This window comes from Oryctolagus cuniculus, chromosome 8 (assembly GCF_964237555.1).
Source record: "Oryctolagus cuniculus chromosome 8, mOryCun1.1, whole genome shotgun sequence".
In the NCBI taxonomy this organism is placed as follows: Eukaryota; Metazoa; Chordata; class Mammalia; order Lagomorpha; family Leporidae; genus Oryctolagus; species Oryctolagus cuniculus.
In genome coordinates, this window is record NC_091439.1 from 36,968,741 (window position 1) to 36,982,400 (window position 13,660).

General features: G+C 41.4%; 1 protein-coding gene across 2 annotated transcripts in view; it reads right to left on the minus strand.

The window, feature by feature from the left end:
• The window catches only part of INTU (inturned planar cell polarity protein), a 108,600-nt gene that overhangs the window by 1,936 nt on the left and 93,004 nt on the right, over positions 1-13,660 (minus strand). For both annotated transcript variants that reach the window (XM_051819869.2, XM_002717241.5), the window contains exons 12-15: positions 10,663-11,148; positions 9,335-9,432; positions 2,859-3,048; positions 1,821-1,978 (exon numbers count right to left, since the gene is read on the minus strand). In XM_051819869.2, the coding sequence (XP_051675829.2) occupies positions 1,821-1,978; positions 2,859-3,048; positions 9,335-9,432; positions 10,663-11,148 (932 nt within the window). The remainder of the gene's footprint in view (positions 1-1,820; positions 1,979-2,858; positions 3,049-9,334; positions 9,433-10,662; positions 11,149-13,660) is intronic.

Sequence of the window (13,660 nt, forward strand, 5' to 3'; positions counted from 1 at the left end):
GACTTCCTTAAATTTCTATCTAGAGTGATGGGTACATAGATCTGCATCATCATAATTTGACATCTTGAGTCTAGTAGAAAGAATCTTGTGGATGTAGTTAAGGTTCTACTCACTGTACTCTTGAATATATGCATACCTGGTCTTTTTTATCTCTAGTCTCTCTTGTGGCTATACCACCCCATTGGCAGCTCCCAGCTTAATCTTCTAAAAGAACTGCTCTATTGATACTACAATGGAGTTAAGCTTATGCTGACTTTTCTAAGTCTGTTTGGTTACATGTTGCAATCACAGAGGAGCTTATTAAAAACAAAGATTCTCAGGGTTGGCACTGTGGTGTAGCAGCAGTACTGGCATCCCATATGGGTGCCAGTTCAAGTTCCGGCTGCTCTACTTCAGATCAGCTCTCTGTTATGGCCTGGGAAAGCAGTGGAAGACAGCCCAAGTCCTTGACCCCTGCACCCTTGTGGGAGACCCAGAGGAAGCTCCTGGCTCCGGATCGGCACAGCTCTAGCCATTGCAGCTATCTGGGGAGTGATCTAGCAAATGGAAGACCTCTCCCTCTCTCTCTCTCTCAGCCTCCGCTGAGAGAGAAATGAATCAATCTTATAAAATAAATAAATAAATATTTAAAAACAAAACAAAGTATGATTCTCATTCCCATGAATTGTGATTCTGTAAGTCCGGTAAGGGGCCTAGGCATCTCCAATTAAACAAGGCACTAAAAGGATTCTAGATTCCAAGGATTAGCACCTAGGAAATTACTGCTTTGGAGAACATTTGAAAAGTGTTTGGCATATAGCTAATATCTACATGGCATGTGTCCAGTAAGCTTAGTCCTACCTAACACTGTGCTCTTTTCCTCCACCAGCTCTGTACTGTAATTGAAACAACTTTCTATGGCTCAACATGTATTTCTCCCCTAAATTAAATTTCTTAGTCAGAAATTAAAGGCTCCCTACAATGGTCTTAACTTAGCTTTCCAACTTAATCTTTCATCTTATCTTGGTTTATGTCACTCCCATTACACTCACACCTCCACCACCACCACTACCACATCTTGTCTAACACAGCTCCATTTACTGAACCATCACATATTTATCTAGTGACTATTATGTGTCAGGTGCTGCTGTAGGTGTTGGTGGACAAGACCAATACAATTCCTGACCTCATGAAACTGACATTTTAGTGAGGATGGAAGACAATAAGCAAAAAAGAAAATGACCAATAAAGGGACGATATAGAGAATAAGCGTGTAGCTACTTTACTGGGGGGTGAGGGAAAGATCATGAATCCTCCCTGAAGAGAAGACCTGCTTGCAGCACTCTGGATATCAAGGAGCCAGATATGCAAAAGCATGGAGCACTCCATGTAGAAGTAGTAGCAGAAAGAAGGTTGGATCAGGGCTGGTGAAGCTGCTGCACAGTGGATGGAGGAGGAGAGTGATGGGAAATGGAAACAGAGTTGGGCAAGGGCCAGATGTGGCTGGGTCTTATGGGGGGACAAAAGAGAGAAAGGAAAGAAAAAGAGAAGAGAGGAAGAAAAGAGGGAGGGGGAGAAAGGGAAGAGGGAAGAAGGAAAGAAATTGGAGAACAATTGTAGAATTATTCTCTTAGTGCATTACTCATATAATTTTGTAAGATAACAATATTTTTAATAGAAAAAGAGTTGGAAAGGACTTAAAGAAAATATTCAGGCAATAAAATTCTAAAATAAAATAAAGCTAGATTAATAACACCCTGCCTATATTTTTAAAACATTAATCTCCTTTACCACTTTTCTAACATTGTGCTTTATTTTCAAATATTTATTTTCTCACTTACCCTACTACCCAGTAAGACATAACTGGTGGTGCTTTCTTCTGATCAGTCCAGTTTTCAGGTGAGCATTCAAACAACACACCATGTTCTTTCACAGGGTTAAGAGAAGACACTGAATGTGTAGAAGCTGAAGGATCTCCATCATCTAGTGATTTCTTTTTCTGCAAATTAATAGTTATTATTTGTATTAACTGGTATTAATAGTGCCACATAAAATTTTTCCAAAATTAATTTTATTTGAAAGGTAGAGAGACAGAGAAATAGAGATCATTCATCTGCTGGTTCACTCCTAAAATACCTGCAACAGCCCAGGCTGGGCCAGCCTGAAGCTGGGAGCTGGGGACTCAATCCGGGTCCCTCATGAGGCCGGCGAAAGCCCAAGAATTTGAGCCATCATCTGCTGCCCGCAAGGATGTGTATTAGTAAGAAAGCTGGATCAGAAGTGCTGCTGGGGCTTGAACCCAGTAACTCCAATATGGGATGGATGACTACTATGCCAATGCCCACTCTAAAAACTCCAAAAATGTTTTCACAAATGGATTTGAATCGACTGATCCTAGAAGTTAAGTGCCTGCAATGGCATTCTTATCTTGGATTGAAAGCAAGCAGGCAACTAATCAACAAGTGCTAAAACATCTGCAATAGTGTTGTGCCTACAGGTCTACCTTTACCCACGATGTTCCAAAATACCTTATATTGTTAACTGAAAACTAAAAATTATCAGTTATCTGAGGAACCAACTGGTGGATATTACTGACCAAGTAATGGTTAAGTCACAGATATCAACCATGGGAAGTTAATTTTATATTACCAACTACTATGTTTTACTTTGTTACAAAAAACAGAGGCCCACCATTACTGAAACAGTAATCTTGGACATCAATTCAGTATTATAAAATTAAGTATTGTGAGAATAATCCTACGCTGACTGCAAAAAAAAATTACATGAAAATATTGCTGATATAATGAAAAATGGAGAGTAGAGAGAAGCTTTAGAGATCTGGAAATGAAACTGGCAGAAAGCTTATAGCAGTGCCCTACCTCTTTCTCCAATGTCTGCTGGAAAATTGCACGAATGGAAAGACAACACTGATGGAAATTTTTTATTAGCTGAGGATGGATAGAACCACTTAGTTGTGCCACCTCTTCGTGGGTAGGAGTAATAAAGATTCCTTGCACTGTTTCTAAGGCAACATAGTGGAAAAGTGTATTCTCAGGACCAGATGTCAATCTTGAAAAGAAAAAAAAAGAGAGAAGGAAAATAAAAATACTAATTTAAAAATATTGCTCCCATTTGAATTATGGGGATTCTTTATAAGTTTTTATCTATATTACTAATAAAATTAGGGAGGAAAACTGGGCCAAACATTTAGTTCTCTCTTCATCTTTAACTTGAATACAGGCTAGGGTTATTAATGGAGGCAAATACTAGATGCTATTCAAGGATAAATAAACACCAATTCATTTGCAAGTAACTTAATCATCCCTTTGCTAAACAACCCAGTTGGCTAAACCTCCCTTTTTCCATGGTTGGCAATGAGTAACTCAGCTCAAGTCTGGCCTAGATAGCTACAAGCTATAAACAAGTCTCATTCTAAGGTGGATCACATATAAAAATGCCTTCCAGTAAACTCAACACATTTAAATTAGCAGCAGTAAAGTCTTTACCACCACAGTCAACCTGATGTTCTCAAGGAAAAGCAAGATGAATACCAACTGCAAAGCTGGATTAACATTTTGTAATAGTAGGGCAATTACTAGTAGCATTCTACCACTGCTCATCACCACAATCTTTCTTCTCTTATATATTCTATTATTATTCTCATTTTTCCTTTCTTCTTCACCTCTCCCCTGCTAGTTTCAGGGAAGCCAGCAGAACCTATAAATGCTACTTGCTTCAACCAGTTATAAGAAGAGCTAAAGAACAGCAACAAAAACAGCAACTACAAACAGGTATCTTACACTGAATGCCCTTTGTGTGCCAGGGTATGTCTTTATGTTTTTTTTTCTTTTTAAGATTTATTTATTTATTTGAAAGTCAGAGTTACACAGAGAGAGAAGGAGAGGCAGAAAAAGAGAGAGGTCTTCAATCCTCTGATCCACTCCCCATTGGCCTTAACGGCCAGAGCTGTGCCAATCTGAAGCCAGGAGCCAGAAGCTTCCTCTGGGTCTCCCATGCAAGTGCAAGGGCCCAAGGACTTGGGCCATCTTCTACTGCTTTCCCAGGCCATAGCAGAGAGCTTGATTGGAAGTGGAGCATCCGGGACTTGAACTGGTGCCCATATGGGATGCCAGCACTGGAGGCGGCAGCTTTATATGCCATGCCACAGCGCCGCCCCCAGGGTATGTCTTTAAAATACCTTCATTTTAATTGTCATAAAAGCCTTCAAGACAATAAACATTACTATCCTCACTTTAACCATGAGGAAATCAATGTTCAGAGGACTGAGATTAACTTGAGGTCACATAATCAATTGCAGTTTACTTGACTGTGAAGTTGTTGTACTATACCTCACTTTTTCTTTTCCATACTGACTTCTGATTGCTTAAATAGATGGATAGCATGTCCCCACTTGCATCTCAAATACTCACATGACCCCTTTCTAATCCTTCTATGATAAAAGCTATCTACACTTCAAACACTTTTTTCCCCATCCATAGCACAAAGGTAAGGGAAAGGCATATTTCAGCTCATAGCCTAGATATGGCTTAGTCATCCATCCCAGTTAAAATCTTGCTAAACTGTTAATTAGGCCACATGATCTATATAAACTTCTATCACTGAAGAAGGTCATCTACAGATTTGTCTGATATTTTTCCACAGGGTAGCCTGCACATTAATAACTGGTAGCAAATATCTTTAAGAAACAAAAACAGGAGCCAGTGTTGTGGTGCAGTGAGTTCAGCTGCCACCTATGTGAGCTGCAGTTTGAGTCCTGGTTATTCCACTGCTGATCCAGCTCCCTGCTAATAAGCCTGAGAAAGCAGCAGAAGATGGTCCAAGTGCTTGAGCCCTGACACCTATGTGGGAGACCTGAATAGAGAGCCAGGATCTTGGCTTTGGCCTAGCCCAGTGTTGGCCATTGTAGTCATTTGGAGAGTGAACCAGTGGATAGAAGCTCGCTCTCTCTCTCTCTCTCTCTCTGTATGTATTTGTGTGTCTTCCTCTCTCTCTGTAAGACTGCGTTTCAAATAAATAAATAAATCTTAACATCACCAACAAAAAAGAAAGAAAAGAATCAAGAAGAAAAGAATTACAATTCAAAAGGAAAATCATGTAAAATGAATATTTTACCTCAGACATCTTCAAATTCAAGATAAGTTACAGAATAGAAATTCTTCTTAAAAATAACTATTAGGGCCGGCGCCACGGCTCACTAGGCTAATCCTCCGCCTTGTGGCACCGGCACACCGGGTTCTAGTCCCGGTCAGGGTGCCGGATTCTGTCCCGGTTGCCCCTCTTCCAGGCCACCTCTCTGCTGTGGCCCAGAAGTACAGTGGAGGATGGCCTGAGTACTTGGGCCCTGCACCCCATGGGAGACCAGGATAAGTACCTGGCTCCTGCCATTGGATCAGCGCGATGCGCCGGCCACAGCGTGCCAGCCGCGGCGGCCATTGGAGGGTGAACCAACGGCAAAGGAAGAACTTTCTCTCTCTCTCTCTCTCTCTCTCACTGTCCACTCTGCCTGTCAAAAAAAAAAAAAAAAAAAAAAAAAAAAAAAACTATTAGGCCGGCACCGTGGCTCATTTGGCTAATCCTCCACCTGTGGCGCCGGCACCCCAGGTTCTAGTCCCGGTTGGGGCACCGGATTCTGTCCTGGTTGCTCCTCTTCCAGTCCAGCTCTCTGCTGTGGCCCGGGAAGGCAGTGGAGGATGGCCCAAGTGCTTGAGCCCTGCACCCGCATGGGAGACCAGGAGGAAGCACCTGGCCCCTGGCTTCGGATCGGCGCAGCGCGCCAGCGGCAACACACCGGCCATAGCGGCCACTTGGGGGGGTGAACCAACAGAAAGAGGAAGACTTTTCTCTCTGTCTCTCTCTCTCACTGTCTAACTCTGCCTGTCCAAAAAAAAATAATAATAACTATTAATCAGATTCGTTTCAGAGAGGCTAGAATGAACCTTTTTGTTATTTTAAAAAAACTTTCAAAAATAAACAACACAATACACAAGATTAGCTCTCGAAAATGAAAAGCTTGTTCAGTATATATAAATTGAAAGTTTTAAAATCACCAAACAAACAACTACCCAATAGAAAGACAAAAGATTTGTATTAAAAAAGAGAGAGAGAGAGAGAGAGAGAGAGAGAGAGAGAAAGTCAGAGATTTGTTCTTCAGAAAGGTTAACTCCTGTGGTAGAGAATGGATTCGAGGTAAGCTGGGAGTTGGGAGGTTAATTCAATAAAAACCAAGTCAGAGTAAAGGTCAACCGGAATGAGGGAGTAGCAACAGGGGCTGAATGGATTCAAAAACTACTAGAATGCAGAATGGATAGGAACTGATTACTGAATGAAATGTTTTGTTTTATTTTAAACATTTTTTCAAGATATTTATTTATCTATTTGAAAGGCAGAGTTACAGAGAGAGAGAGACAGAGAGAGAGAGAATCTTCCATCTGCTGGTTCAGTTCCCAGATGGCTGATAAAGAATTAACCTCCAGAATCTACAAAGAGCTCAAGAAATTCAACAAGGGGCCGGCACTGTGGTGCAGCGGGTTAACGCCCTGGCTTGAAGCGCCGGCATCCCATATGGGCACTGGCTCTAGTCCCGGCTGCTCCACTTCCGATCCAGCTCTCTGCTATGGCCTGGGAAAGCAGCAGAAGATGGCCCTAGCCCTGGGCCTTCTGCACCCAGAAGAAGCTCCTGGCTCCTGGCTCCTGGCTTCACAGCTCCAGCCATTGTGGCCAATTGGGGAGTGAACCAATGGATGGAAGACTTCTCTTTTCCTCTGCCTCTCCACTCTGTGTAACTCTGACTTTCAAATAAATAAATAAATCTTAAAAAAAAAAAAGAAATTCAACAACAAGAAAACAAACAATCCAATTAAGAAATGGGAAAAGGACTTGAACAGGCATTTTTCAAGAGAGGAAATTCAAATGGCCAACAGACACTTAAAAAATGCTCAGGATCACTAGCCATCAAGGAAATTCAAATCAAAACCACAATGAGGTTTCTCCACACCCCAGTTAGAATGGCTTTCATACAGAAATCAACAAACAACAATTACTAGCAATGATATGGGGGAAAAAGTACCTTAATCCACTGTTGGTGATAATGTAAACTGATGCACCCACTGTGAAAGACAGTATGGAGTATGGAGATACCTCAGAAATCTTAATATAGACCTACCATATGATCCAGCCATCCCACTCCTGGGAATTTATCCAAACAAAAAGAAATCAGCCTATGAAAGAATTATCTGTACCCTCCCAAGTTCATTGCAGGTCAATTCACAATAGCTAAAATATGGAATCAACCCAGATGTCCATCAGTTAAAGACTAGATAAAGAAATTATGATATATATTCACTACAGAGCAGTACTAAGCTATAAAGAAACAAAAAATGAAACCCTGTCTTTTACAACAACAAATGAATGCACTGGAAACCCTTATACTTAATGAAATAAGGCAGTCCCTAAAAAACAGTTAACATAGTTTTCTCTGATCATGGGTAACTAATAAAAGTAACTGAATGTAATGTACTGGAGTGAAATGAACATTTTTTTTTTATCTTTTATTTAATGAATATAAATTTCCAAAGTACGTCTCATGGGTTACAATGGCTTTCCCCCCCAATACCGTCCCTCCCACCCACCACCCTCCCCTTTCCCACTCCCTCTCCCCTTCCATTCACATCAAGATTCATTTTCGATTATCTTAGTATACAGAAGATCAGCTTAGTATACCTTAAGTAAGGATTTCAACAGTTTGTTCCCACACAGAAACATAAAGTGAAAAATAATAGATGATTTTTTTTTAAATGATGATGAAATCAGATCAGACCTATTGTCATGTTTAATCCCAGTGAGAGTTAAGTTGGGAATTGATAGTTTCTTTTTTTTTTTTTTTTTTTACAGAAGATCAGTTTAGTGTACATTAAGTAAAGATTTCAATCGTTTGCACCCCCATAGAAACACAAAGTGAAATATACTGTTTGAGTACTCGTTATAGCATTAAGCCTCAGTGTACAGCACATTAAGGACAGAGATCCTACATGAGGAGTAAGTGCACAGTGACTCCTGTTGTTGACTTTACCAATTGACACTCCTGTTTATGGCATCAGTAATCTCCCTATGCACCAGTCATGAGTTTCCAAGGCTATGGAAGCCCCTTGAGTTCTCCGACTCTTATCTTGTTTAGACAAGGTCATAGTCAAAGTGGAGGTTCTCTCCTCCCTTCAGAGAAAGGCACCTCCCTCTTTGAAGACCTGTTCTTTCCACTGGGATCTCACTCACAGAGATCTTTTTGCCAGAGTGTCTTGGCTTTCCATGCCTGAAATACTCTCATGGGCTTTTCAGCCAGATCCGAGTGCCTTTAGGGCTGATTCTGAGGCCAGAGTGCTATTTAGGACATCCGCCATTCTATGAGTCTGCTGAGTATCTCTGAAATGAACATTTTGAGATTCGATGATCACTCACAGCCCTTGTCTCTTCTGTCGAAGAACAGCGTTTTTTTTTTTTTTTCCTTCATATTGTTTGTTGAACTCTTCACTTAGTGTAGGTTAAGCTTATGAATAATTAGTATCCTTAAAAATAGATCTTTGTAAAAATTAAGAGTGGGAATAGAACAGGGAGGAAGAAGGGTTGGAATGTAGATGGGAGGGAAGGTACGGTGGGAAGTATCACTATATTCCTGAATCTGTACATGTAAATACATGAAACTTATATAACTTAAATAAAAATTTTTAAAAAGCTCAGGGAAAATGAAAAGATAAATTTATTTTGGTACAACCAGTTTTAGAAATCACATACATAAGGGGTCACCAAACAGTTCATGGAAAATGCATGTTAAAAAACTATGTGATGATTTCAAAACCTTTCTGCACCAAAATAAACTTTTTTTTTTTTTAATTTGACAGGTATTGTTATAGACAGTGAGAGAGAGAGAGAGACAGAGAGAAAGGTCTTCCCTCTGTTGGTTCACTCCACAAATGGCTGCCACAGCCGGCACTGCGCCAATCCAAAGCCAGGAGCCAGGTGCTTCTTCCTGGTCTCCCATGCGGGTGCAGGGGCCCAAGCACTTGGGCCATCCTCCACTGCCCTCCTGGGCCACAGCAGAGAACTAGACTGGAAGAGGAGCAACCGGGACTAGAACCCGGTGCCCATATGGAATGCCGGTGCCACAGGTGGAGGATTAACCAAGTGAGCCACGGCACTAGCCCCTAAACTTATGTTTTAAATCCATTTTTCCATGTACTTTTTGAAATACCTTTATATGTTATAGATTATACTTTTTTACTGTAAAACTTCCTTAAAGACAGAGAGATTAAATGAGGAAGAATATTATAATGAAGTTTCTTACTTCATTGTGTTATATATTTCCAATTCCTTTTCTGAAAGATCCTTTTTCAAGTTTCCCAAATGAAATGGATTTGGAAGAGCAGACTTCTTCTTAGTGACCTGAAAAATACAGTTAAGTAGATTATAGCTAAGAATGGGATATAACAGCAGAAAGAATTTAAAAATTAAAATCCTTCTAAGAGAACAATTTTCTAGTTCGCAGTGCTTCCTTTAAATATTTTCAATGGTACCTAGCACCTCCTGACTTATCCTTAGCTAATAGGGATCCAGGGCCATGTCACGGCAAGGCACCACGTACTCTGAAAACCTCATACTTGCACCAAGGTGTCACCATTATCAGGTTCACACATGGGCGTACCTGTCTCCATCCCTAGACTCTCTGCGCTCCTCAACATCAGGGGCTATGTCTTATTCATCTTTGTATCTTTGTGCACCATAGCCCCTGGCACTTGGTAGGTGTTCAGTCAACATCTGTTGAATGGGTGACTCTTTAATTTAATTTAGTTTCTCTTAGGAGCTGTCTGTGGCTTTGTTACCCAGTTTCAGTGGGTACAGTACTGATATGAGTACTTCCTAAAAACATTCCATTTACAGCTCTAGGAGTGTTTGAAATTAGGAGACTGAATCTATGGTTATTCATGCCAGGCCACTCAGAATCTTGTATTTTATTTGTGCCCCTTCTCAGATTCCTCCTCCTTCTTCATGCCTTGTTAGCTATCCCCTCCATCTACCCAAATGGCAAGTTTCAAAAATGTTTTAAAAGACAACAGCATCTGTAACATAAGTAAAAATCTTAAATGGATGATTATTTTGACAGCAATTTAGATATTCCATGGTATTTTCATTGGAAAAATCAGAAAACTAAGTAATAAACTAGCTGAAAAATGAACATCTTTGAAATGTGGTTCAGTCACATTCAGTCCTCGAGGATGGAGGATTACACACACATTCTCCTTCTCAAAGTTCTGACTCTTTGTTTCTCTTGAACATTCTGCCAGCTGTTTACTCAGATCATCCCCGCATATGTACCATGGCTAGAATGTTCTCTGTTATCAGTGTGAACAGAGAAGAAAGAAATGAACATGGAAAGCAGAATTAAAGAGTTTCCCAACTTTTAAGTACTGTTAAATGAATGTCCCGGATGTCAAGAGGCTCCTGTCTCGCTTTCTTCTCTTTCTGGTTCTAAATCAGTGGTTTGCCATCAGGGACTAAAAACACCACCATTTCAAATGAGGAACAAGCTGCTATTAAAAAAAATCCTCTTGTAATCACAAAATACAGACTGGACAGACAGCGCAGCTCCTAGGATATACACACTTGAACACAGACCTTCAGGAAGGACCCGCTTTCTTCTGAACCATCAGTGCCCTGGGACTCTCTTTGCTTCCGTACTGCATCCGGGGTGGTGTGAGGGCTAATGCCAATAACGCCTTCTCCACCTTCGCAACCATTGTCAGATCCTCCACTGCTCCGGGAAGGACTCGGCTTACGTGTCTTTAAGGAATAGTCACTAAAAAGGGATCTTCTGCACGTTGGGGAGGTTGCTACTTTGGAAGCCACTTGTAGCCTACTGAGGATAGGTGACGTGGTCAAAGTATCTGCTTTTTCACGGGATCCCGCAAGGAACCAGTCAGCACAAGACAAACAGGGGCCTGAAGGAGATATGAGATGTTCATCGATGCGGGAATCTACTCCTTCCAGCTGCTGAAGGGTTGTTTTGACCTGATCCACATATATACAGTCCGGTCCAGGATTCCCAATAGCTTTGGATGCGCAGCCTCCTGCTTCTAATAGTACACATAACATATAATATTTCTATAGGAAAAAAATTATTAATATGTATTATGTTACCATGAAAATATTTATATGTAATAGATATATAAAAACTTACAAATACTGAAGACATACAAACCCATGTTATAATCAAGTGATCACTGTTAAAAATTTTTCTCCAGGGGCCGGCGCCATGGCTCACTTGGTCAATCCTCTGCCTGCAGCGCCAGCATCCCATGGGCACCGGGTCCTAGTCCCGCTTCCTCCTCTTCCAGTCCAGCTTTCTGCTGTGGCCTGGGAGGGCAGTGGAGGGTGGCCCAAGTGCTTGGGCCCTGCACCCACATGGGAGACCATGAAGAAGCACCTGGCTCCTGGCTTTGGATCAGCGCAGTGCCGGCTGTAGCAGCCATTTGGGGAGTGAACCAATGGAAGGAAGACCCTTCTTTCTGTCTCTCTTTCTCTCACTGTCTATAACTCTACTAATCAAATAATAAAAAATAAAAAAAAATTCTCTCCTGCTTCCCTTCCTTGTTAATATCTGCATTTTTTTATTATCAATATTTTTGATTCTGGTTTAAAACAATCTCAGATTGCTTCCTTGTGATATACCAGTAACCTCTGTTGACACATGGAATTCCCTAAGACGGCTTTCAAACAGCCTCAATTATTGGGAAGTCCTTTCATTTACAATTACGTATTTATACTTTTTCTGATTCTATATTATTTTTATGTCCCCTTCTATTTCCCAAAACAAGCTAAAAAATAATATCATATAGAAAGAGGAACAAAAGATCTTAAGAACTTGCTAAAATCTTTTCCTAATTTTATTAATTATTTATTTATCTGTGAGCACTAACTTGATGGAAAAGAAAGGAAAAATAAACAGCACATAACATTTTCTAGAATATTGGTATTTGACATGCACATGATATTAAGGGACCATGTTTGTTTTTGTATTTACTTTAGACCATCAATAAAAGGCAAAATAGGCGGAAGCCGAGCCGCGGGACCAAGCTGCGCAAGCTGCAGGGTCTGCGCGCAAGTGCTCGAAGGGGAGTGCGTGCCACACAGACAACAGCGGGGAGACTTGGGACGTCCAGGGCTCCGAGTCCACACATCAGCGCTGGAAGGGGAGCGGACCTGCGTGGAGAGCGTGGGAGCCCACAGTTCGGGACACCAGCGGCAGACTCAACACACCAGCGCTGGAACGTGAGGTGAGCCGAACCTCAATAACCCGAGACACAGGCAGGCAAGCGGAGAGAGGAGGCTAGAGGGAACAACCCCCGGGGCGGGGGGGGACTTCACCAAGCTAACTGGAAGAGAGAGAGAGGAAAAAAAAAAGGTGACTGGTACGGACACGGGTTTCTCTCTCTCCGCTCACCTCTCAAGGGCGAGCAAGACAAAGAGCAGGCGCCATCTTGGACATACGTCATAAGCAGAGCGACCTCAGGTCTGCACCGGCCCTGAGCCTAGCAGAAAAACCTGACTCTGGGCGGGGCGAATTAACAGGAGATTAGGACCTAGTAAATTTGTGGTGCTACTGAACTGAGACTGTGAAAAAAGAGACGGTGGGGGAGAGAACTCACGGAATTCACGTGAGCACTCTCCAGAGACGCTACAATTCCGTAACTTTGGCAACCCAGTGGGAGACTGAAGGAGAATTTGAGCCCACTCTGAGGGCAGAACAGATTCCCTGTGTGGTCCTTGGGAAAGAGCTTCCGATCTCTGGCTCCTGTGGGTATATCATTTGCCTGCTAACTACCTCCAACTTCGTTCAGCTGTGCAGAATAACTTCCCTTTTGAATCAAAAAAAGAGAGAGAGAGAGAGAGAGGTTTACCACGCCTAACCTGGGAGTGTCACCTTTGGCACACCAAACAGAGCTCTCAGGCCACACCCACCTCAAGCCCTAAGGCTCCATCAAAAACAGATAGTCCACTTAATCTAGAGTCATAGTATAACAAGAAAAAGCACCACAGTGAAGAAACCAAATATCTCCAATATGCCAAATAACAAACGCAAAAACCAAGGTAATAAAAACAAGGAAGTCACCATGAAGCCCTCAAATGAAAAAGACACCCCAATTCAAGATTATGAGGATGATGACATAGAAGAAATGCAAGAAGCAGATCTCAAAAAATTGATAAGAACATTAAGAAGTTCTCAAAAACAAATTCTTGAACTACAGAAATCCTTAATGGACAAGATAGAAAATCTCTCTCGTGAAAATGAAATATTAAGGAGGAATCAAAATGAAACAAAACAACTAGTACAACAAGAAACTGGGATAGTGACTGAAGTGAAGAATTCAATAGATCAAATGAAAAACACAATAGAGAGCCTTACAAACAGAATGGGTGAAGCAGAAGAGAGAATATCGGACTTAGAAGACAGAGAACAGGAAAAGATACAGTCACACCAAAGAAAAGAAGAGGAAATTAGAAATCTAAAACATATTGTTGGGAATCTTCAGGATACTATTAAAAAACCCAACATTCGGGTTCTAGGAGTTCCTGAAGGCATGGAGAGGGAGAAAGGATTAGAAGGCCTTTTTAG